We start from the raw sequence: 27,111 nt of genomic DNA, 5'->3' as shown, positions 1-27,111 counted from the left end.
ATAAGTTATAGGAAGCTAAGCAAACACCGTCTACCCCCTCCCCCCAAAAAACCAAACAAGCAATTTTTAACTCAAGGGAAAACAAACACTTGGGCAGGAAAAGGCAAGCAATCAGCATATTTGTGGCTTAGCTGTGAATCTTAATATTATAAATACTGACTACAGATTTAATCAAAGCTGTAACAGAAGGTTAAGGAGATTTGTACTTCTTAGAAGTGGAGACGGGGAGAGGGCGTTGGGTTCTGTGAGAGGTTAGTCCTCTTTCCTAGTGGGAAGTCAGAAGGTAATGCTGGAAACTGAAAATGTGGTAGTAATATAACCCTGTGGTTTGGCGATTGGAACTCATAGAGATATGGAAGCTTAGAATAAGAAAAGTTGCCTTTGGAGGGTTCTATGCCATGAATCTATGTCTCTCTTTAAGATGTGAATAAATAATCTTTACAAAAATTAAGATTTTTAAGAATTGCAGCAATAATAGATAACTGGTCATATCTCTTTTCTCCCTACCAGACAGGCTAAGAGTATAATGAATCATTTGTAGGTAGTGTTTCAATTTGCCTAAATCAAAGTGAATTGACCCAACTCTTGCCGTGCCGGCCATTGGTCCTCTCTTAACTGTGTCTTCACAATTAAGATTTTGAGACTAAGAAAACAGCACCCAACATTTCCCACAGAGCTAAGTACTAAAACCGTGTGCACTAAATATCAAGCTGTTGCGATTCTTCTTCTTCTCTCCTCTTTTGGAGGTAACTTAAGGCCTTTCATCTTTATGGGCACATCTGAATAGATACCTAACTATAAACAATTCTTAAGATTAGCAATTGAAAGAACATTCCCATGGAGTCCTAGAGTGTTTTGAGACTTTTAGTTCAGGGTCTAATCTTACTGAGCTGGATGGGACCTCAGAGGATGGCTCTCTCCAGACAGTGGTGGCACCAAGTCATTTCTATTAACGCCTACGTCTTGCCACTGTAAGAGCCTAAGTATTTTCAGAATTGGTGCTGCTCTCTAAGGTTGGGGTCAGGATTGCTGATGAGACCCCCTGAGGCCCCAGATACTTTCCTTCTTTGATCATCAATGAAACCCTGGTCAATGAGGATTAATCTTTCACAGGGGTAAGGTTTTAATGTAGATATACATTGAACTATTTGCAGATTAATTTCCATGGGTTTTGACAAGAGCGAGGCTGAAGAATATATGATGGTAGTTTTTAGGCTGAAATGTGTTTTCTTTAATTAATTTTGGTTTTATTTTCAGGGTGACCGTGGACTTCCTGGTTTTCCTGGGCTTGATGGAATGCCAGGATCAAAGGTTGAAGAAATCTGATCTCTTTAAATTCAGCAATGCCATATTTTATTTCAAATTGAAAGTACTTTATGTTACAAATGCACTATAAATAAATGCTCATATAAAAATTGAAGTAAATGATTGGGTTAAGATTAATATCATAGTTTACATAAGGCTTTTACAAACTTCCTTTAAAATTGTCAGTCATAAATCTTATAGTATTGAAAAATTGATGAGTAAGTTTTACTATATAGAAATTCTCTTAACTATAAGTCCTATGCTATAGGCCCTGTTATAGTACTAACTGTCCTTGTTTTCCTTGTTTTTCTTTGTAAAGCCTGGGATACAGGACTTCTGTAAACAAACTTTATTTTATTTAGACGTTGGCATATTAAACTCCATTGGTCATAATTGGTGTTGTTTTTCTTGATAAGAAAAATATCCATATTTCTCTAAAATTCAATATTTATACTTTGTCTTTTAGGGTGAAATGGGCCCCAAGGGAGAAAAAGGATCACCTGGATTTTATGGCAAAAAGGGAAGTATGGATCACAAAACAGAGTATCCATTTTGAACTTTCAGTGTAATGAAAATAGAAAACTTGAATTTCAGTCCCAGTCCACCATTATAGCAATTAACTTTGTTCATGTTTCTCAGTTGATCTATTCAGAACAATGAAAAAATGGGAAAATAACTGGTGACTGTTATACATGGTATTCTATAGGAATACGTTGTATTATCGATCATTCTGAACTTTTAAAATATTTACAGAGAGATTCGTTGGGAGTAGTAGCTACTTAACAGCGTGTCCATTGAGAATTGATGTCATGGGGCTTCCTATTTCTTCACCTTGAAGGAAGATTATATTCTTTGTATATTTAAAATACTCGTTGCTTTTTAATTTTGCCAAGATGTGATGTCTGTGTTTTGATGCTTCTAATAATTCTGCATGCATCAGTATTTTCAATGTCTTATATTGTGTCCACTGGCCTGGTAAAATAATGCTTTGCCATAAGTTGCAGAGCCAATACCAGCTGTAGTTCCGTGAATTCTGTCACTACATGATAAGGTTAACTTACTTTCCTATTTAAGTTTGAGTTGGAATGTTAAAACATTATTATAAGGATTATTTTTTAAGTGTTTGTTTTTAATACAGGGTGCCAAAGGCGAAAAGGGCATTGCTGGTTTTCCTGGCCTTCCTGGACGTGCTGTGAGTTTGACAGAAAAAGTTCTTGAGTATTTTACTTTAAATAAAAATTATCTTATGCTATCTTCCTGTAAAAAGAAAAATTAGTGCAAAAAATCTATTAAAATACATGTATTTATTTTTCAGGGAGAGCCAGGAAGACATGGAAAGGATGGATTAATGGGTAGTCCTGGTTACAAGGTATTTACAAAAAACACCCAAAAACCAAAAAAGATTTCTGTAACTTGTGAGTGAATGTTAGAAAAATGTACCACTATTAGACTTTAGATATTGTGACAGTGGCCTAAAATTAGTGAGCTAAGAGTTGTTTTAGTGTGCTTTAAAAATGATACCAAATTTCCTTTGTATGTATTGTGAATTCTTATGTGTTAGAAATAAAATCCCAGGGTATTAGAAGGCTGAGCTTCTTTGATAAGCCATTCAGATGCGTTTGTTTGGTGGGTTAAGGGTGGAGGTACTTAGCTATGTGTCCCAAGGAATCAAGGTTTTTGGTGGGAGAGAACTGTGCCCTTAAGCCTGACAACTTCTTTATCCGTTGTGTGGTATGAGAGAGAGCAAGAGGAACTGCAAAGTGCCAATCATTTGCCACCCCTGAAAACTTCAAAAGTACATGCCCTTACGATGGGGGGTTAGCACTGGTATATTCTTACGTAAAGAAACTTCCTTTGGTCAATTATCAAATAGAAGCGGGCTTTTTATGATGTGGCTTGCTAAATAAAAGGACATCACGCATGTATCTGTATCAAGTTAGTGTATCCAGCCCACATCATTTTCCACCTATAAGTTCTTTTGGGTACCTAAGGAGAGGATCTGTGTAATCCACCAGCCAACAGGGCCACTTGATGAAGCACTGGATTTAGAGATGGCATCATGTTTCCTAATGGTCAGCACTTTGCTGGCCAAACTTGCTCAGAAATCCAGTCCAGGTTGTCTTGGTCTGTAGTTGTTTTCTCTTCCTTTGGAAAAATTGTCCATTTATTTCCTTAAGTGTTATGAAAGTCCTTCAAATATCCGTGATTCCTTAAACATTATAGAGTGTGCTTCCTGAATGTAAAATATTGGGGCCCATTTTCAAGAACTCAGTTATATGTTGTTAATTATATTTCATTGTCTTCGTATTTTATTTCCCACTTGTTTGTTAATTAGTCAGACATTTATTGATATCTATTAGGGGTTAGACATACAGAAGAGAACAAAACCATCACAACTCCTACTCTTATGGAGTTTATAATCTAGTCTCTCTATAGATTAGAGAACATAGATTCTTCACCTTACCTGAAAGTTAGGCATTCATCTGATTTAATTTTTCTTTGTCTTCTGTTATCATAAGCCCATGTGCCACAAGACGTGAGATTATACTTTTTCAGGTAGTAGAGTTTAGAGAAAAGAGCCGAGTTGGATTTCCACCCCTCAGTGACTTTTTCTAACTCACTGTATGTCCTTTGGCAAATTCTTTGACCTTCAGTTTCTTCATTGCAAAAGTGGAGTAAGTGTTACCTACTTAGAAAGGTATGGTAGGGACCGAGTCAGATGAAACACCTGGCACAGTACTTGGCAGAGAAAAAGTGTTCAATAAGGAATGTTTCTTTGCCCATTTTTTTATTTGAACATAGCTTTAAGATCCCTTTTGAGCTTTTTTAAAAAAAACGCTTTATTGAGATATGACTGACATACAAAAAGTTGTATACAACTTGGTGAGTATGTAGATAAGTATATACAGTCATGTGCTGCATAAAGACATTTCAGTCAGTGACGGACTGCGTTTATGGTGGTGGTCCCATAAGATCAGTACCATACAGCATAGGTGTGTAGTAGGCTATCCCATCTAGGTTTGTATAAGTACACTCTATGATGTTTGCACAAAGGCAAAATCTCCTATGATGCCTTTCTCAGAATGTATCCCCATCTTTAAGTGATACATGACCGTACCCGTGAAACCATCACCACAACCAATGCGATAAACATATCCGTCATCTCCAAAAGTTTTCTCTTTCCCCCTTTATTTATTATTATTTTTGTATTAGGAACACTTGACATTAGATCTACCCCCTTAGCAAATTTTAGAGTTTACGATACAGTATTGTTAACTGTGGTATCATGCTGACAGCAGATCTCTAGGACTTACTCATTTTGCATAATTGAAACTTTGTACCCTTTGACCAATACTTCCGTTTCCCCCTCCTCCTAGTCCCTGACAACCACCAATCTGCTCTCTGCTTCTATGAGTTTGACTATTTTAGATTCCTCGTATAAGTAGGATGATATAATATTTGTCATTCTGTGTCCAGCTAATTTCTCTTAGCACGTTCATCCATTTTATTGCAAATAGTAAGATTTCCTTCTTTTTTGAGGCTGAATAATATTACTGTATGTGTGTATATCTATATCTCTCACTTATTTATTTATTCATCCCTCGATGGGCATCTAAGTTGCTTTCATATCTTGGCTATTGTGAATAACACTGAAATGAACATGAGAGTGCAGATATCTCTTCGAGATCCTGATTTCCAATACCCAGAAATGGGATTGCTGGATCATATAATAGTTCTATTTTTAATTTCTTGAGGAATCTCCATACTGTTTTCCATTGTGGCTGGGCCAATTTACATTCCTACTAACAGTGCACAAGTGTTCCAGTTTCTGCACATCCTCACCAATACTTATTGTCTTTTTTTTTTTTTTTTTTTTGATGATAGAGCCTAATTGGTGTGAAGTGATACCTTGTTGCGGTTTTGACTTGCATTTCCCTGACGGTCAGTGATGTTGAGCACCTTTTCTATATACTTGTTGGTCATTTGTATGTCTTCTTGGAGAAATGCCCATTTTTTAAATTGGGTTGTTTGGTTCTTTTGCTATTGAGTTGTATGAGTTCCATATATATTTTGGATTTTAACCTTTTATCAGATATATGACTTGCAAATATTTTCTCCCATTCTATAGGTTGCCTTTTCATTTTGTTGATGGTTTCCTTTGTTGTGCAGAAGCTTTTTAATTTGATGTAGTCCTACTTTTCTACTTTTGCTTTTGTTGCCTGTGCTTTGGTTCATAGATTAACGTATGAATTTTAGGATTGTTTTTTCTTTTTATGTAAAAAAATGCTGTTGAGATTTCCATAGGGATTGCATTGAATCTGTAGATTATTTTGGGTGGCATGGAAGTTTTAACAATATAAAGTGTTCCAATACACGAACTAGAGATATCTTTCCATTTATTTGTATCTTTTTAAATTTCTTTCATCAGTGTTTTGTAGTTTTTATTTCCTTGGTTTAGTTTATTCCTAAGTATTTTATTATTTTTGATCCTATTTTTAATAGGATATTTTTCTTAATTTCTTTTTTGGATAGTTTGTTGTTAGTAGATAAAAATACAACTGATTTTTGTATGTTGATGTTGATTTTGTATCTGGCAACTTTACTGAATTCGTTTATTAGTTTTAACAGATTTTTGGTGGAGTCTTTAGGGTTTCCTATATATAAGAACATGTCATCTATAAACAGAGACGGTTTTGCTTCTTCCTTTCCAATTTGGATGTCTTTTATTTCTGTTTCTTGATTAACTGCTCTGTCTGGTACTTCCAGTACTATGTTGAATAGGAGTGGTGAAAGTGGGCATCCTTGTCTTGTTCCTCATCTTAGAGGAAAAGCTTTTAGTTTTTCATCTTTCAGCATGATGTTAACTGTGGGCTTTTCACATAAATGTGGTATTTATTGTGTTGAAGTAAGTTCCTTCTATATCTAATTTATTGAGGATTTTAATCGTGAAATGGCATTGAAGTTTGTGAAGTGCTTTTTCTGCATCTATTGAGATGATCGTGTGATTTTTATCTTTATTTTGTTAATGTGGTATCACATTGGTTTGCATATAGTGAACCATCTTTCATCCTATGAATAAATCCCACTTGATCGTGGTATATGATCCTTTTAATGTGCTGTTAAATTCAGCTTGCTAGTATTTGTTGAGGATTTTTACAAGTATGTTCAACAAGGATATCGGCCTGTAACTTTCTTTTCTTGAGGTTTTGTCTGGCTTTAATATTGGGCTGATGCTGGCCTCATAAAATGCATTTGGAAGTGTTCTCTTTTCTTCTGCTTTTTGGAAGGTTTTTAAGAAGGGCTGGTCATTCTTTAAATGTTTGGTAGAATTTACCTATGAAATCATCTGATCCTGGGACTTTCTTTATTGGGAGGTTTTTCACTACTGTTTCAATCTCCTTATTTGTTGTTGATCTGTTCAGGCTTTCAATTTCTTCTTAATTCAGTTTGGGTAGGTTTTATGTTTCTAGGAATTTATCCATTTCTTCTAGTTTGTCCAATTTGTTGGCATGCTATTATTCATAACAGTCCCTTATGATCTTTTTCTTTTTTTTGCTTCTGTGGTATCAATTGTAACGTCTCCTCTTTTGTTTCTGGTATTGTCTTCTCTCTTTTTTTCTTAGTTAGCCTAGCTCAGGATATGTCCATTATTTTTTTTATCTTTTCAAAGAACCAACTCTTGCTTCATCTATTTTTTCTATTCTTCATTTATTTTTGCTCTAATCTTAATTATTTCCTTCCTTCTGCTAACTTTGGGCTTAGTTTGTTCTTTTTTTAGTTCCTTGCACTTTTTGTTATTAATCTGGGTAGCACATTCGCATGCATGTACCACAAGTATAAACCTGAGTTCACTCCTTTTTAACAGCTTTATTGATGTCACATATCACACAATTTAACCCTTTAATGTGTACAATTAATGGTTTCTAATATATCGGCAGAGTTATTCAACCATCACTATAGTCTAATTTTAGAACATTTTCATTACCTCAGAAAGAAACCCTGTACCCATTAGCAGTCACTCTATTTCCTCCCAGCTGCCAGCCCTCAATTTCCGGCCCAACCCAACTTCTAATCTTTTTGTCTCTGGATTTGCACATTCTGGACACTTGATATAAAAAGACTTATAAAGTATGTGGTCTTTCATGGTTAACCTCTTTCACTTACCACAGCATTTTTGAGGTTCATCTACATTTTGGCCTGTATCAGTGCTTTATTCCTTTTTATAGCTGATAATATTCTATTGTATGAAAATGTCACATTTTATTTATTCGTTCATCTGTTGATGGACGTTTGGGTTCCTTTTGTTTTTTGGCTGTTATGCATAGTGCTGTTATGAATATTTGTGTACAAGTTTTTGCATGGACATATGAGTTTTTATTTCTTGAGTGTGTTCCTAGTAGTGGAATTGCTGGAGCATATAATTATGTTTAATATTTTAAGGTCATTTCACCTTCATATTTGCTTTCTTGATGGATGCGTGCCATCCTTCATATTTAACCTTGGTTTTGTCTCCCATTTTCTAACTGGTGTGGATCGTCTAAAAATAATTAGGTTTATTCTTTCTTGTTTATTTGTAATTTTTTACTGGAATCATTTGCAATTTTTGAAAAAGCCTATTTAATTTTTTAAAAAAAAGTAGATTTTATTTTTTAGAGCAGTTTTAGATTCACAGCAAAACTGAGTAAAAGTACAGAGTGTTTTCATATATCCCCTGCCCCCACCACCAATACAGCTTCCCTCACAATCAACTTCCCACACCAGAGTGGTACAGTTGTCACAATTGATGAACCAGCATTGACACATCCTTTTCACCCAGAGTCTATCGTTTACATTAGGCTTCACTCTTGGTATTGTATATTCTATGGTTTTGGACAAATATATAATGACATGTATACACCATTATAGTATCATACAGAATAGTTTCACTGCCCTGAAAATCCTCTGTGCTCTGCCCATTTGACCCTCTTTCCAGCTAACCTCTGGAAACCCCTGATCTTTTTACTATCTCCACAGTATTTACTTTTCCAGAATGTCATATAGTTGGAATCATACAGTATGTAGCCTTTTCATTGACTTCTTTCACTTAGTAATATGCGTTTACAATTCCTCCGAGTCTTTTCATGGCTTGAAAGCTCATTTCTTTCTAGTATTGAATAATATTCTTTTGTCTGAATATTCCACAGTTTATATTTCCTTTTTGAAATCTTTGAATAATGAATCATACCTAATTTTTTCCTGACCTTTTAAAAACCTGTTTTCTTCTTCCTATCCAGCTGTTTGTTTAAAAAATTTTAAAGCCTACAGAAAATTGAATTACATAAATATATGAATATTTAGTTTTATAATTTTGTCAAATCATAGGTAAGTAAATTTCTCTCCTCAACACTTAAGCCTGTATCTCCTAAGAATTCATTAAATTCCATTATGACACCCAAGAGATTTAATATCAATACAATAATGTTTCCTAATATGAGCCCATATTTAAATATTTTCAGTTGTCCAAAAAATGTCCTAAATGGCTATTGTCCTAAATACCTGGATACTATCAAGATTGGTGCATTACATTTAATTGTGTGTTAGCATTCTCCAGAGAAATAAAACCAATAGGATGTGTGGATCTGTGTGTGTGTTTGTGTATTTATATATAATATATATGTCAAATATATTTATATGTCATATATATCAAATATATAAATATTTACATATTTTGTGTGTATACATATTATATATATATAGAGAGAGAGAGATCGAGATTCATTCATTCAAAGGAATTGTCTCATGCAATTGTAGGGACTCTACTTTCTGTCATTATAGTTTTACCCCTCTTACAATTTCAATTAAATATAGTCATACAGTATTCAGTCATATGGATATATGAGAGTTGGTTTTTTCATTCCTCAGCTGATGAAAATTTGAATTGTTTCCTATATTTGGAATTTATGAATAATGTTGATATGAATATTCTCATATCCATCTGAGTTGGAGATATTTTCATTTCTCTTGGGTTGATACCTAGTAGAATTGCTGCGTTGTATGGGGAGTGTATATTTAACTTCTTAAAAAACTGCCAAACTATTTTCCAAAGTGGTCTCATTCTTCCCTATTTCCATCAGTAATTCATGAGAATTCCAGTTTTACACATCCTGTCAACACTTAATATTATCGCATTTTTTATATTTTAGCTATTTTATTTGGTGTGTAATGGTTATCTCATTGTGATTTTAGTTTTGCATCCTCTGGTGACAATGTTGAGATCTTTTGATGGCCTTCTTGGTTGTCTGTATTCTTTTGTGAAGTGTCTATTCAAAACATTTGACCATTTAAAAAAATTGCATTGTTTGTCTTCTTGTTAAGGAGTTGTAAGGGTTCTTTATATATTCTGGATGTAAGTCCTTTATCAGATATGCATTTGCAAGTATTTTCTTTCATTGCATTGCCTTTTCATTTTCTTAATGGTGTCTTTTGATGGGAAAAGGTTTTTAATCTGGATAAAGTCCAATTCCTTAAATTTTTTTACGGTTCATGGTTTTTGTGTCCTATTTAAGAATCTCTACATAACTTAAGGTTATAAGATTTTCTCCTATTTTTTCTTCTAAAAGAAAAATAATTTAATTTTTCTAAACACTATTTAGATCATTATACTCTTTAAAATTTTATTAGCTTACAGATTTAGGTCTATGATCCATTTTGATGATTTTAATTTCTATATATGGTGTGAGGTAAAAGTCAAGGTTCTTTTTGTATGTGTGTGTGTGAGGAAGATTGGCCCTGAGCTAACACCTCTTGCCAATCTTCCTCTTTCTGCTTGAGGAAGATTGTCGCTGAGCTAACATCTGTGCCAATCCTCCTCTACTTTGTATGCAGGACACTTCAACAGCATGGCTTGATGAGCGGTGTGTAGGTCTGTTCCTGGGATCCAAACCCACAAACCCAGGGCTGCTGAAGCAGAGCTCGAAAACTTACCCACTATACCAGAAGGCCAGCCCCATGCTTATTGTTTTTTCTATTTGGAGACCCCATTATTCCAGTGCCATTTATTGACAAAACTATCATTTCCTATTGAATTACATGAACATTTTTGCCAAATATCAATGGGTCAATGTATTTGTGAAACTATTTTTGGACCCTCGATCCTGTTTCACTAATCTATACTGCTATCTTTTCATCAACAATACACTGTCCTGATTATCATAGCTTTAAAATAAGTCTGGAAATCTGGTAGTGTAAGTATCTAGATTTGTTTTTCTTTTTTTAATTGTAATGGATAATCTAGTTCTATATAAGCTTTAGTATCAGTTTGAAAATTTTTACAGAGTGCCTTCTGAGGTTTATTAAATAAACTTTTTAGTTTGGAGTAATTTTAGGTTTACAGAAAAGTTGGAGATATAGTACAGGAAGTTCCCTTGTGTGCTTTACCCAGTTTCTCCTGATGGTACTATCTTATATTACTATGGTATATTTGTCAAAACTAAGACATCAGTATTGGCACGTTGCTATAAACTGAACTGCATACTTTATTTGGGTTTCATTAGTTTTTCCACTAATGTCGTTTTTCTGTTCCATGACCAATCCAGGATCATGTCTCCTTAGTCTCCTCTAATCTGTGGTAATTTATGTCTTGTCTTGTTTTCCATGATTTTGGCAGTTTTGAAGAGCATTGATTAGGTATTCTGTAGAATTACGCTCTATTTCAGTTTGTCTGATATCCTCCTCATGGTGGAATTGTGTTTTTTTGCATGGGGGGAGGATACCCAGAGTTGAAGTGCCCTTCTCATCATATCCACATGGCTCCTCATTGGTTATATTAACCTTGGTCACTTGGTTATGGTCATATTTTGTCTGGTTTCTCCACTGTGAAGTTACTGCTTTCTTCACATTCTTTTTGGAAGTGAGTCACCAAGTCCAACCCCTACTCAAGATGGGGGTTGGGGGTGAGATTAAGCTCCAACTCTTAAAGGAGAGAGTATATACTTACCTTTACATTTATTTGGGGAGAGTTATGGTTGTAACAATATTGAGTCTTCCAATCCATGAACATGGTATATCGTTTCACTTATGTAGGCTTTCTGTAATTTATCTCAGCAATGTTTTGTAGTTTTCAGTGTATAGATCTCATATGTCTTTTGTTAAATTCATACCCAAGTATTTTACTTTTTTAATACTATTGAGAATAGATTTAAACAAAAATTTTCTTTTGTTGTTGCTAGCATATTAAAATACAATTAGTATATTGATCCTACATCCTGCAGTGTTGCTAAATTCAATTATTGGTTCCTGCAACTTTCTTTGTAAATTCCTTAGGTTTTTCTGTGTAGATGACATTATTGTCTGCCAACAAAGATGATTTTCTTCTTCTGTACTAATGTATATGACTTTTATTTATTTTATTAGTTTTATTGCACTGGCCAGGCCCTCCAAAGCAAGACTGTGTACATTCTTGCCTTGTTTCTGACCTTAGGTAGAGAGCCTTCACTCTCACCCATTAAGTGTTGGTTGTTGGTTTTGCATATAAACCTTTCATCAGGTTGAAGAAATTACTTTTTATTCCTACTCTTTTGAGAGTTTTTCCTCTTTTTAGTTAAGATTAGGTGTCAAATTTTGTCAAAAACTCTTTCTGTATTTATTGAGTTGATTATATTGCTTTCCCCTCTTATTTCTTTGATATGATGTATAACATTAATTGATTTTTGTATGTTACACTAATCTTGCATTATTGGGATAAACCCCAATTGGTCATCTTATATCATTCTTTTTATATATTGCTGGTTTCAATTTGGAAATGTTTTACTAAGGACTTTCATGTTTATGTTCATGAAGGATATTGATCATCAGTTTTCTTTTCTTGTGATATTTTTGCATGGCTTTGGTATCAAGGTAATACTAGCTTCTATTTTCTCAAAGAGTTTGTGTAGAATTGATGTTGTTTCTTACTTATTTGGTAGAATTTACCAGTGAAGCCATCTGGACATGGGCTTTGTAGGTGTGAGGAGGATTTTAATTACTGATTAAATTCCTTTACTAAATACTGGGCTATTTAGTTTCTCTTCCTTCCTGAGTATTGGTAATTTGTGCCTTTCAAGGAGTTTGTTCATTTTACTTAATTTTCAAGTTTGTTGGTATATTTTGTTTATAACACTGTGTTATTATTGTCTTTTTAATGTAGGATTTGTGATGTTCTATCTTTCATTCCTGATGTTGTGTATTTTGTAATAATGATTTATTATTGCTGTTTTCAATTGAGATCAAGTACCACAGCGTTTTTCCTCATCTCCTCCTTTCTTATGTGGGCCTGGTGATTTTTTTGTTGAGCAGTTCCTTCATAACTTTCTCTTACTTCTTACATGAAAACTGGCTAGCTTAAGCATCCTGTCTCTCATAGAGTCAATAAGGGTAAAATTTATTCTCTTAGGAAATCAGCCATTCTATCTAGATTTTTCAAGTGACCTGTATAGAATTGTGCAAATTTCTTTCATGATTTTTAAAAAGGTTTCTCTTTTTAAATCTTAATTTTCTCTGTTTCAATGATTATTCGTTCTTTGTCATTACTTTGAGTATTTATGCTCTTTCTACTGTTTTTTGTTTGATTATATGAGATTTTGGTTTCTCTAATATGTTGGTTTTTATTCAAAGATCCAAGATTGTAATTTAATTAACTTCATTGATCTTTCTGTTTGTTTTGTTGTTTACTTTTATCTATATTACTTGCTTCTTCCTTTCTTTTCTCCTAAATTTTTTCTAGCTTTTACAATTTAGAATTGAATTAGTTTGTTTTCAATCTTTTACTACTTTTTTCTCTTAGTATTTAAATTATATTTTTCTGATTAGTGTTTCAATTATATCTCCTTGATTTTAATGTGCAATGTTTCCATTAATATTATTTTTTAGAAATTCTGCAATTTTGGTTTTATTTCTCTTTTTCCTAAGAGTTGTTTAAAAGTTTAAGAAATTGTTTTAGGTTGAAAGGCCTTTTATTTAGATTCTGTTGTCAATTTCTGGTTTTATGACTGTTATTTGTATAATTTCTTCCTTATGGGATTTATTGCATTTTTTCTTTGATTTATTATATGTTCAACTTTCAGGAATGTTCCCTGCACATATGAGAAGGTAAATCTCTATTTTGAGAATGTGAAACAATATACATTCATAAGATCTACATTATGGAATCTCTTGTTTAGATCTTCTATATACTTAATTTTTGGTTTGTTTGACTTCTTGTGGACAGAGAGTGATGTGTTGGTGTCCTCATGGTGCATGTTCATCTACTTCTGCTTCCACCTTCTGTTTCATGAAGGTGTTTTTTATGTTATTTGTTCGTAGATATTCACAACTGTTAATCTTCATTTTGAATTGTGGCTTTACCATTATAAATATCATTTTATGTCTCCTTTAATAGTTTTTAGCTTGAATTCTACCTCTCTTACATCAGGATTACATTATTTCTCTCTGATTACTTTGATTTGCTTGCTATACCTTTGCCCATCCTTCTGTTGTTTAGCTTTAGCTTTTTGAACACTTTGTTCTAATTGTTTCTCTTATATCAAGCATGGAGTTAGTTTTTTGCTTTTTAAAGAGATTAAGTTTATTTTTATTCATTCACTGATAGGTTTTGTCTTACCTCTGTCATAATGCTTATATTGTAATTTTCTTATACTTACTAGGTGCATTATACTATATTTACCAGGGTTCTTTCTCGATGTGGTCTGTTGTTTTTTTCTTTTTTGCTTTCATTTACTTCGGGATTTAGGAAGATTTATATATTTTTTTCAAGGAGTTTTGTTTTCTTCCAGTTTTACTGAGATAATTGTTATGTAGCACCATATAAGTTTAAGGTGTACAGCATAATGATTTGACTTACGTATGTTGTGAAATGATTACCACAATAAGTTTGGTTAACATCCATTGTCTTATACAGAGACCAAAAAAAAGAGAAAAAATTTTTTCCTTGTGATGAGAACTCTTAGGATCTCCGCACTTAACTTTCGAGTATACCATGCAGCAGTGTTAACTACAATGGTTTTTATACTAATACCTTTAGCAGTGTATGAAAACACATTTCAGAACTCCTTTAGTGCCCCTTTGCCTTACTTAGGCATCTATTCTTTGTTTCATTAACTTTAAATGATACCCTATCATCTATGTGGCAATTAATGAGTTTATTTTCTTTTCCCCTTTCCTTTCTCCTTTTCTTCTTATCTTGTCTAATCATATTACTTCTACTATATCAGATCATGTAATATTTATAAACTTTTGCTTCCCACTCTTTCTCCACCTGTACTTTAAATCTGCAATTAAATATATCCAGTGTTTGTCGCCAGTCCCTTTATCAACATTCCATAGTCACCCTCTGGGTTCGATGAAGCTTCTCCTCTAATATATTCCTTAGGAAGGGCTTGTGAATACAGTATTCTCAGAATTCTTGTATTTTAAAATTTTTTTCGTATTCTTCTTACTTGAATGACAGTTTTGCTGTCATTGTCTTGTCACTGTTACTATAAACCCTGTCTTACCGCTTTTCGGTTTTTCTTTGAATTTCTTTGAAACGTTGCCCCACTGCTGTCATGTATGTTGCTGATGCCAACCTAAATGTCTTTCCTTCATAAGTGGCTTTGTCTTTTTGTATGGAAGTTGAGAGGGTTAAAAAAACATTAATGTTTAAAGTCTAATGGCATAACATGTCTCAGAATTAAGAATCCCAGTTACCCCCAAAGCCTTTCAATATGTAGATCCAGGTCTTCTTTTAATTTTGGACTATTCCCTTGGATTATAGTTTTAAATAGAAGTTCTGTTTTATTGTTTTGGCTTATATCTAAGGACCCCAATTATAGATATGTTACGACCTCTTTGACTGTCTTTTACCTCTATCACTTTTTGATCCTTTTCTAAAATTTCATTTTTGTTGGTTATGTTTAGTTTTCTCCTCAATGCCTTTTAAAATTTTAAGTTAAATCTATTCTCCCTCGGTTTCTAGTAATTTAATCATAATATCTGAGATGATTTTGTCTTTTTAATTTTTTCCTGAATTAGTTCTTATTTCATATCTTCCTTTTTTACATCTGAAAATACTTTTATAGTGTTGATCCGGGTTACAGCATTTTGTTGCAATTTTCTTCTGCTTCATGTTTATTGTTGTGTGAGGGAAAGTTACTGAAATGTTTTGATTCTCATTTTCTGTTTTTTCTCTTAGTAGTTTTGTTTGGATATTGTCTGCCAATTCTTTTTAAGTTTGAAAGGCCTTAGATATATTTAGGTCTACAATAATAGGCAGAGTTGTAAGAGTGTGAGTGGCTCATTATGCTTGTTAGTTCTAGAATGTCTCCTTTTGTATGTATAGTGAAGTTAGATGTTTCTTTAATTAATGGAATGATTTATTGGGAAGGGTTTAGTCTGTCTTCTGTTGGGGAGGTGGAGAAGTGAGAAGTATAAAGTGTTCACTTAATATTCCTGGGGCCAGCCCTGTGGCCAAGTGGTTAAAGTTCTGCGTGCTCTGCTTTGGCAGCCCAGGTTCGTGGGTTTGGATCCCAGACGTGGACCTGCTCCATTCGTCAGCCACACTGTGCAGGCATCCCACATACAAAATACAGGAAGATTGGCACAGATGTTAGCTCAGGGCTAATCTTCCTCAAGCAAAAAAAGGGAAGATTGGCAATGGATGTTAGCTCTGGGCAAATCTTCCTCACCAAAAAAAAGAAAGAAAAGAAAGATTCCTGTGGTGCATCCAAGAGTAGATGTCAGGCAAGTAGTTAGATCCAGATAAGGAGCTCCATCTTATTTGTAGAGGGGAAGGCAGGAGAGACTGAACAAAGTTGGAAGGGATTCTCTTAGGTTTTATGAGGGACTCCTGTTTCAGGGTGAAAACAAACAAACTAGGAATGGGTAGATGCAAATGCAGGTAAATATGTTGGTTTGGTGGCAGGACATTTGACTTCTGTTTTCTATAAGGAAGTGAGAATTGTCATCTGTTGATAAAGGGAGGAAAAATGGCAGTTTTTTTATATAGCTGTGTGGAAAATATATAGAACTTTTTATATAGCTGTGTGGAAAATGTGACAGAGAGGAGATCAAGGAAATATAGAAGCCTTGTTGAAGTCTGTTTGAAGCTGGAAGTTACAATCTGTGTGACTGGTACTATTTTGTGTGTGTGTGTGAGGAAGATTGGCCTTGAGCTAACATCTGTTGCCAATCTTCCTCTTTTTACTTGAGGAAGATTCACTCTGAGCTAACATTGGTGCCAATCTTCCTCTATTTTGTATGTGGATTGCTGCCACAGCATAGCCCCCAGCGAGTGGTGTAGGTCCACACCCAGGAACTGAACCTGGGCTGCTGAAGTGGAGTGCACTGAACTTAAGCACTAGACCACAGGGCCAGCCCTACTTAGAAGCCCAAGCATGGGTCTGAGGAAGCGTTCAGTTTGATTTATTCAGTATTGGGTTTTGCATGAGCAGGTGAGTGGATGAACAGAGAGGTAAAGGGGTGAGAATTTTAGTTAGAGAGCAGCTGAAATACTGAAACCTGGTGTTTCAACTGGATATAAAAAGAAGTGAACACGGGAGAGGAGAGATTATAGCAGAAGACGTAATTTATCGGATACTTACTACGTGCTTGGCTCCTTTCTCAGCACTTCATGTGCATTCTCACATTAATCTTATAAATCATGAGTTACAAGTAAAAACAAATTTATCCTTTTACAAATGAGGAAACTAAAGAATGAGAGATTGTCATTTGTCCAAGACCACATAGCCATAACTTAATAACCAACGAAAATTTCTTTCACCAAATTGTTGAAAAATCACGTTATACCCAAATAATCTTCCCAAATGTAGAAAGTGATGATGAAACTATTGACTCTGTTTTTATGATATTTTAACTAGATTAAAATAAAGAGTGACCTTATCTTTTAAAATATTCATTTTGCCTAAATTATGATGTCAAATCATAGCAGTACAAATATAAAAATAACATATTATTTGAAAAGAATGCAGCCTAAAACAAATCATAAGAGTAAGGGATTGTTCAAATCCCAACTTTTTTGGTGGCAGTGGGGTAGCTAACTTTTATGGATCTTTCCTTCACCTAAAGCTGTGAGAGGCACTTTCACTAAGGCTCTTGTTTTATTTTCCTAAAAAAAAAATCTTTGAAGTTGGAAGTATTAATGTCATTTAGACTTGAAGGTCAGATTTAAAGAGATTAAAGAGTTTACCTGAAAGTGCCGTTACATGGCAGAGCTGGAATTCCAGGCCCAGTTTGTGTGATTCCCTCTTGGCATAATGCTTTCCCAACTTCTTGTTTGTCTGTCTGTCCAGCTGGGAGAAGCTTCCCCAGCCTTACGTCTTCAGTATATCCTTGGCATGCTGGACATTTGTTTATATACACAGAATAAACCGTGCAGTATGATCAAACTCAAAAGAAAATGTTTAATAACAAAATAAGGATCTTCCCTCAAGATTAAATTATATTTTAATGGTCACACACCTTCTACCTGATTTTGAGGGTTGCTACGGCCACAAACTAAATTACTCTCCATCTTTTTATTTTCTGTGGGTAAGTCCCAAAGACCACAGCATGAAAGGAAATACACATGCAGTGCAAGTTTCATATGTCTGTTTTTGGTTAAATTCCCTTTTTTTAAAATAACTGGCTTGTTGTAGAATAAATCATCTTTGACATTAGCTGTAGAAATTAGATTGAGGGATAATGTTTAGTGTGACATTTTCTCAATTATTTTATACCAAGAAGGAAGTTAATAGAATAGCAAAATGATAAATTAGAGGTAGGGGCATACCATATGCCTTTTCCACCAGCCAAACAAAAGGGTTCTCCAGGTCATGAGCAATCAAGTGATCGGGTTGAGTTCTGGTCACAGTACCGAATTTCATAGGCTAGTTGTGTATTGCATTTGGTTATTTTATGGAAAATGACCAATCAGAAATCATCTTTTCATCTTCCAATGAATCATTATTAAAAGAACAAAGAGAACATTCTTAGGTAAAGATTACTTGCCATCATCTTGTGATAACTAACCTACATAGTATTCCAAAGGCATGCCTATCCGCAAATGTTTTTCCCATTTTTTACCCTCTCAAAACCCAGAATTTAAGAAGAAATAGTCCATTCCTCCTTCCTTGATATGCTCCAAAGGTTGTAAAGAGGGCATCATATTGTCTTACAGGTAGTCTTACCTTATGTTCACTATTTTAAGTACTCTATGTGATGAGAAAAAAAAAAAAAAACTCATGTAAGATATGTTTCCTGTCTTTAAAGAATGTACAAGTCAGGAGAACAACTCCTACATAAACAAGAAACCTGCGGAACAACCTGGCCATCATGAAACTCAGTGCCAGAGTAAAGCTGTCCAATGCCATTGTAGTTCACGCAGAGGGGGATGGGTAAGAGCCAAAAGGGTGTGAGATCTGGGCTAGAGCAGTGGTTCTCAAAGTGTGGTCCCAAGACCAGCACTATCTGCACCTCCTGGGAACTTGTTAGAAATGCAAATTCTTGGGATCAACCTCAGATCTATTGAATCAGAAACTCTGGGGTGGGGTCCACAATCTGCAGTGTAATAAACCCTCCAGATGATTCTCATTCAGGTACTGTAATCACTGCTGTGGATTACAAAGAATCGGTGATATTTTGTTCATGTAATTCTGTATCATTCTGACTATCTGTCCTAACCAAAAGTAGGAAAAATAAGAATAAACTAAATCTTCACATAATTGTGGGACTTCATTATTGATAAACCTTGCTGATGGTTCAATCATTTTTTTTAAAAAACCCTGCTAATTAGAATAAAAATAATAAGATTGAGTCAACGGTCAGAGAAGTAAAAAGAGAGTTTTTTTTTTTTTACCAACTTAAGGAGTCATGTAATCCCAAATTAATTGTTTCTACTATGTATTTGCCCACTGCCCTCCCCACTTTACTTTATATACAGAAGATATGAATTACAGATTTGCTTAACGAGTCACATATGACACTACCTGGAGTGAGGAGGGAGTACCCTAATGACTTACAGCTGTGCCATGGTTCTCACATTATCAAAATTACCTTGAGACCTGGTAAGCATATTGCTGGGCTCCACCATCCAGAGATTCTGATTCAGTAGGTATGCAGCAGGGCCTGACATTTTCCATTTGGAAGAAGTTCCCAAGTGAAGCTGATCTGGCTGGTGTGGGGGCCACACTTGAGAACCACTGCCTCAAAGACTCCTGACTAGTGATGTGAGTGTTGAATTCAGGTATAGTTATTGCACTATTTCCCTGTTGTATTAGGACCTGACATATCCCTTTCCTCTAATTGGTCAGACTTTTTAAACTGTAGCTTTTGGGAATCTAACATACATCTTTGTTCCTCTTTGATATTTTCATAAGCTTTTCTGTAAAACCATGGGGTCAGCAGGACCTCCCCTAGCCCCAGTTTGGTTAATTTACAGGAAAACATTATTCCTTGCTCGTTCTATCCTCAACTGTCATCTGGTGTTTGTAAATAAAATTGGAACAGATGAAATATTTGGCTTTAGTTGGTATTTCACTGTGCTAATGAAATGCAAGAATTCATAAAAGGAGGAGAATCAATGTTTATATAATGTGATATGGTTGAATTTTTTTCTAAGTATTGACTATGTTTGCCAAGTTTTATTGGTTTTTCCCTCTGTGGTTCATTTTCTACAGTTTTGGGAAAATCATTAGAGTATGAGTCTATGGAAAACTGTGTTGGCATATGCTTCAGTGCATATATTCTGAGACTCCTTCCCCTTAAACCTATTTCAACTCAGATATTTGAGGTATTTACAAGAGAAATACTTTTGTTTTACTTTCTCTCTTGCTCTCACGTAGGAAGAAGTGTTTTCTCTGGTATGCAACAAGTGTGGCGTAATTTTTTGCAAAGAACTTTGCTTGAGGGTGTGTGTGTGTATTTCAAGAGGCTCTCCCCCACTACCCTTTATTTTTGTCTGTACAATTTAATAGCTGTATTGATCTGAGGATATTATACATTTTAGGATTAATTCTGCTAATATTTGTTAGTAAGTGTAGTGTCAGACACTTTTGTATACACTAGTAATTGATTCACTTGGGAAAAACTTTTAGGATGCTAAAAGGTGAATATAAAATAAGATGCTTAAATTTGAGCAAAGTAATTTAAAAATATGTGATTGAAAACTATTATAATTTTGACAGCTACCTAAAGATATACATTAGAGATGTTTATCTTAAATAGGTTAGATACTAAAGGGCCAAGTAATTTCAAGTAATAATCTATAAATATCTCCATTCTTAATGAAGGCTTTATTTTGGTTCTAAAATGCAACTCTTGGGAGGCAAGGTCAAATTAGGTCCAATAAGATGATCAATTTTAAAGTAAAAATAAATGTGAAAAGAATTGATATAAACCTTGGTCACATTTACTTTGAAGATAAGAATGATGTTCTATTCTCATAAGAGTGAGTATACAGTACCAGTTATTTTATAACTTAACTCAATTATCTGCTGTCGTGTATAGATTTGATGTTTATATAGCCGCTTTATGAATTTCAGAATAAGTTATTTGATGTCAGGAAAAGTTAATATCAATAACCTAGAAGTAATTTTTATTTTTCTGTTTGTGTCTAATGAGCTTTAATATGGAATGTTATATACTATTATTTTAGTAAGCATACCTGAAAATGGACTTCTCTTTCTTTTTTATCATTAAAAGGGAGAAGCAGGACCTCCCGGGGCACCAGGGCAGGATGGATCACGGGGAGAGCCTGTGAGTACCTTCTCCACTTGATTCTAAAGGATGAAGTTCTTTTCCATCAAGAAATCCTTTGACTGTTTAAATTCTCCTCCTAGATGCCCTGTTCTTGTTCAGTGCCTTCCAGATCTGGAAGTTGTTGAAGCTCTTTGTAGAGTGCCGTAAAATATTAAAATATTTAATCTTCTTTTGAAAACCAAGAAGAATTTTGCTAGCAGGAAATTTATGCGTGGTATGAATTGCAATCACAAGCACTCATGCCCACACAAACAAGTGGTTAACACAAATGACATGGTCTGTTGCTGAGCCTTTAGTCAATGTCACCTTGTCACTTGTTCATTGTTTGGTAGTATGCTTTCTAGGATCATGTGTTCAATAAAAATTAGAGTAAAGAAATATATGATTGCGAAAGTACTCAGTCTGAATCCTGGATATATGTGTTTTTAGCAAGATGACTTGCTAAATGTGCCGGATGACTCAATTTCAGGGGAGCTTTAGAAATACAGTTTCCCCCACCTTTTATTCCTACAACTCATGGCCAACATTGGCCAACATTTAAATACCAGCAGATCTCATTTTATTCATCAGAGGTACCTATGTTCAGTGAGTTTGCAGGTTTTTTTGGGAGGGAATGAAATCAAGAATTAAATCATAGCCATGAAATATTGCAGTTTATCGCAAAGTGTTCAGAATCGAAATATTGGGCATAAGAAGGAGAGAGGACTCAATGAGGCTTCTCAAATGGGATGGAGGGGTTCAACTATTTTTAGAATCGCTAAGTCAAATAGTCATTAAATTCTCGTCTTGTATATTATGATGCACTGGGGAAAATTCTCTGCTTAACTACTGCTTCAAGGAGCTTATAGTCTAGTTTGAAAAGCAGCAAAAAATGATGCAAATAATTACCAACCTGAGACATTTTATAGTAAATGCCACATATGGATTTAACCTGGAGTCAGAATGCCAGGGTTTGAAGATAGTCTTTGCCACTTTCCAGCTGTGCCAGCTTAGATAATTCACGTCTCTGAAAACGTTAAGTGTACTTACTTATGATGCCTACTTCATAGGGTTGTTGCGAGGCTTACATAGGAAACTTGGAAAAATTTGTGAAAACATTGCACAAATGCGTGGGGTTATACTCAGTGCTAAAGAAGTAAAGGAAAGGAATCTTGTATCATGAGGTGATTGAGAAATTTTTCCCACGGGTTTGGGGCTAGATTTGGTCATGAAAGGATGACTGGGAATGAAAGGAAGATGAGAGAGAGAACTAATGCCAGTGAGGACACACAGGTGTGATGATCATGGGCATGCCCAAGAAATAATGAAATGATGTCAATGAGGTCCTGAGGCTGCAGTGACGGGTCCTTGTTGGATGGTAGGAAGTAAAGTGGGAAAGGTGCTTAGGATCATAATATGGAGATCCTTGACCATGAATTTGGGAAGTAAACTTTATTTACTTGCCGTTGAAGTTTTGTAAGAAAAAAGCAACATGATGAAAAGAAGTGCTTTAGAGGCAATTACAAGCTACTGGTATATGCAGAATGGATGGAAAGGAGAAGAGACCGGATTCAGCACACTAATTAGCTGGCTATTTTGACAGGCCAGGCATGGCTGAATAAGGCCTCAACCAGGATGTTAATTGGAATGAAGATAATTCATTAGGGATAGTGTGAGCTGAATATATGTGACCTATAATTTTTATTATTAAAGAAAAATTATAGGACTTAGTAACTGGTTATGAGACTAGGCGTGTTTATTTGTTCTTGTTTCAGAAAGAATGTCAAGTGTGTGTGTGTCCTCGTGCATGTGCATGCAAACGGGGACAGAGTTTGGGCAGGGGAAGACAGAGAGGTGGGAGAGAGAGCTGAAAGGGAAAAGAGGAGAGAAGGACAAAAAGGAGGAGGGAAATGAGACAATGGACATGAGAGCCAGGTTTTAATTTGAGTTGATTGTGTTCTAAATGTTTGTAAGTCAATTATTGGAATTTGTGACTCATTTTTCCATAGAAACAATGTTATAAAGGGCACACTGACCAGCAGGTCTATGCAAACCATAAGGCAATGTGAGCAACATATGTTTACTTTGAAAATAATACTATTGTGATCCTGTTAATAAAACCAAAGAGAGAAAAGACGAAGTAGGGAATGAGGAACACTTGAGAGGCTGTGTTCTCTCCCAAGGCTGCCCGTTCCTTACTGCCAGCTGGAAGCTGACACTGATTTGAGTTTGCACCTGCCCTGCCCTGCCCCCTCCTACTTTTTGAAGACTTACCCCTGTCTAGAGCTTCTGCACTAGTGTAAATTGCTATTCCAGGCAGCATGGCCCTTCAGAGTTCAACCTTTTCTTTCTTTTTTCCCTTATTCCCAACATTCACTGCATTCCTAGAATATGTAAGGCATGGGGTTTAGTGAGGAGGGAAACACAGGGAGGTCCCATGGAGGTTTACACCCCATGGAGGTTTACAGCCTTGTTGGGGAGATAGACAGTAAAAGGATAAAGAAAAAAAAAAAATTACCAAGTTCTAGAAAAAGACAAGCAAGGTGCTGAGGCAGGGAATAATGACCATGGGATAGTGGAGGTTATTTAGATGTAATCTCTCCTCCTAAACCAACCAGATAGGAAACTGGGCGTTACTGAGACACTTCAGCACCCCCCACACCCACCTTATAGAACCAGATCAAGGAAGGCAAGAAAGCATTGCTTGGCCCTTCTTTCTCACTCTTCTCTCTTTCCTGCTAAACGGTGGAGGGGAAGCCAGGTTTCCTATGCCAGGAGACCTACTGTGTTAGGAAAGCAGTGAATAGATTAAGCATCTAAGATTTGCCCCTGTTATCTAGGTATAATTCTTGTCTGTATTCTCTTCCAATTAAGAACATACGTTGTTACAAACGATTGTTATTTTGAAAATTAGTGAAAACTTGGTTGTTATAAATATCATCCTGTGAAGACTGATCTTTACCATTTGTGGAAAAGCTTTGAAAACAGGAAAAAAAGATGAAAGTTTATATATTTGGTGACACAAAGAAATGAAGACTTTTCCATTGCATGTGGATGCTGGTTTTAAGTATTTATAATGCATGATTTGGCCCCACTAAAAAGGACATGTTCACTTTATTTGTTCTATAATGTGGCAGCCAGGAAAATTAATGGAGCTTAAGTTGGAAGGACAGAAGCTCTTAGAAAAAATGCTTTAAAGCTAATTAAACACAGCTTATAGCAGCTGGATGATGACTCATCCGTGTAAGTAAATTGATAAATATGAGCACTAACTCCTGGCATTCAAATGGAGAACAAAGGCTGTATTTCATTGGGAAATGATTATACTGCTTTAAAGTAACAATTACATTTATAGGCTGATACTTTCAAATTTAAAGGTTAGTGTTGGTGAATTCTAAGAGTAATCCAGCCTTAAGGGTAATTTACTTTCAAATTGGCAAATTGTACCAAGTTAACTTCAATTCAGGTGACTGTAAACTCAGTTCTAACACTTTCTGGGTTTATTATAATTGGTTTCAACCATACGTCATTGTGTTTAAGGATTATAATTTTTAATCATTCATTCAACAAGCATTGACTGTTTGATTTGAATGTGAAGATTAATTTGTCATGGTCCTGCCCTCAAGGAGTCAGATGAGCCAATAGATGACAACACAGTATAAATGTTACGGAGGTAGGCGTGGGAAGGGGCTTGCAAAGTTGTAGCAGATGTGTATAATGCGAAATGAGTTTGGGGACATCATTGAAAGGGATGCATTCTTCTTTTTTTTAAATAATTGCATTATTGAGATATAATTCACATTCTACACAATTTACCTATTTAAAGTGTATAGGGATACATTCTCAAACAAGGTGCTCTCTTGGCTAAATTCTGGTAGATAAATAGGAGTTGCCTAGTTGTTTGGCCTGGCAAGGCAGGAACCTGCAGCATATTCCAAAACTTAGAAGTAAAAGAAATCATGATACTTTGAGAAAAGCTGACTTTAGTTCAGGCTGCGTAGGATACATGGAGGGGATGGGATAGAAATATGAGATGTGGTTGTGGAGTAAATAGAGGCCAAATCCAGAAAGACCCCATGTGTCTGTGCTATTTGGACTTGAATATGAGAATAATGGGAGCCCTTCAGAAGTTTTAAGTAGGGAAGTGAGTTGATCAGATTTAGAAACTTTTAGAAAGGTCACTCTGATAGCAGAATAGAGAATGGATAAAAGGTGAGCCGAGGTGGAGGACAGAGCCGGCAGAAGGCAAGCTGAACTCTGTCCCCTCCAGTTCCCACTAAGGCAAGAACATTCAGAGTTGGGAGGGGCAGAGTGGGACTGATTTGAAATGAACTAAAGGGGTACCAGCAGAGCTCAAGGATCAACTGGATGTGGGCAAGATGAAAAAGGATGACTCTCAAAGTCTCACTGCGTGGATGGAGGTACAGGAAGACCAAGCAATAAACAAGAAATAGATCAAGAAGAATCAATATCAGCTGGGGGAGGTGAGCCTAAGATATTTTAAGATGGGACGTATCTAGGTAATAGCAAAGGCTTTTAAATAGGAAGCTTGTGCTTTGGAATTAGAATAGACACGTAAAAAGGGAGACTAATACAGTTCCAATAAGAGATAGTGGAAAGGAAATTTTAGAAGAATTTCTGTGACTACTGGGTGTAGTAGGTTGAAAAATACCTCCCCCCAAGATATCAGATCCTAATACCCCAAACCTATAGACGCTATCTTATTTGAACAAAGGGTCTCTGCAGATGTGATTAAATTAAGGACCTTGGGGAAATTATCCTGGATTATCTGAAGGGAAGCTGATCCAATCAGCTGAAAGCCCTTAAGAGCAGAACTGAATTTCTCAGAGGAGGCCATGAGAACATGGTGAGTGAAAAGATGAGTGATGCAGCCACTAGTCAAGGAATGCTGGCAGCTACCAGAAGTTGGAAGAGGCAAGGAATAGATTCTACCCTAGAGCCTCTAGTGGGGAGTGCAGCCCTGTCAAAACCATAACTTCAGACTTCTGGCCTCCAAAACTGTCGAGAATAAACTGCTGCTGCTTTAAGCTGCCACATTTGTAGTAATTTTTTTACAGCAGCCATAGGAAACTAGTACAGCGTGGGCTTTTCATCTAGCGTACTCCTTAACAATCATTTACACAATGAACCTATGTAAAAAGTCATGTGAGTACATACTGACACATATCAAACTCTTGGTAGCACATCTGGACTTAAGCAAATAGACAGGTTTAAATGACAATTTGGTTAAAAGCAAGGCTTTTCAGTCAATAGTATTTTCTGATTCATCAATTTTGTTAAACTCTCACGTGTTTTTAAGTGCTTTGTCCACTTCTCATTTTTCTATATTTTTGCTTTTTTCTAGTAACTTTTAGCCCATGTGTCTTCTCCGTACTATTCATCATATTGCCAAGTTGGGACAACATAAATGTCTAATAGTTAATGTATTATGTATATAAACTATAGTTTTAAAATATAATACCATATGAATATATATGCATAAGAAAGGATCTTCGTGGTAAACCTGTGGTTTAATCATGTTTTGGTTACTTTGCTTATTTTTTCCCCCAGGTTGGTTTTTGATGTCTGTTGTGTTCTATTTTTGCTTGTCTGTATTTTATTTTCTCCTGTGAGCATGTTTTTGTAATACGCTATAGCAAAATTAAGCCTGGCTTCTGAGTGTTTGGCAGTGTTTCTTTCTTTTTAAAAGATGTTAATCTTGTCAGACTGAATTTTCATTTTTGTGCCAAGGAATGAAGAACAGATTGCTTCAAGGAATCCTCAATTGTTGGAAATGTATTTTCCTAACTTCTCACAAAATCCCTCTGATTTTATCTTGGGTAGTTAGGTGGGTGGGGGTGTAGGGGGACAGAGCAGTAGCAGGGCAGCAGCTCACCAAATTTACTGGTAGTTGAAAAATGATGACTGGACACATTCATGTTCGACCAAATCAGCTTTTAGACCAAATTATCATGTTGACCAGCTACTTTGCTTTGGCCAATCTTGCTGACCAAATCACCTGCACTGTCTTTGTGTCCCCTGCTTCTTTGTCATAGCTGTTCTTGTGCTCAACCCGGATGC

General features: G+C 35.4%; 1 protein-coding gene across 4 annotated transcripts in view; it reads left to right on the top strand.

Annotated features, from left to right (window-relative positions):
* COL21A1 (collagen type XXI alpha 1 chain) overlaps positions 1-27,111 on the top strand; it is a 174,389-nt gene that overhangs the window by 113,301 nt on the left and 33,977 nt on the right. For all 4 annotated transcript variants that reach the window (XM_070584816.1, XM_070584815.1, XM_070584813.1 and 1 more), the window contains 5 exons: positions 1,258-1,311; positions 1,772-1,827; positions 2,446-2,497; positions 2,621-2,674; positions 20,995-21,048. In XM_070584816.1, the coding sequence (XP_070440917.1) occupies positions 1,258-1,311; positions 1,772-1,827; positions 2,446-2,497; positions 2,621-2,674; positions 20,995-21,048 (270 nt within the window). The remainder of the gene's footprint in view (positions 1-1,257; positions 1,312-1,771; positions 1,828-2,445; positions 2,498-2,620; positions 2,675-20,994; positions 21,049-27,111) is intronic.

The sequence above is a fragment of the Equus przewalskii genome, chromosome 19, assembly GCF_037783145.1.
Source record: "Equus przewalskii isolate Varuska chromosome 19, EquPr2, whole genome shotgun sequence".
In the NCBI taxonomy this organism is placed as follows: Eukaryota; Metazoa; Chordata; class Mammalia; order Perissodactyla; family Equidae; genus Equus; species Equus przewalskii.
The sequence above is the reverse complement of the archived record's forward strand: the minus strand, read 5'-3'. Positions and strand labels throughout refer to the sequence as shown.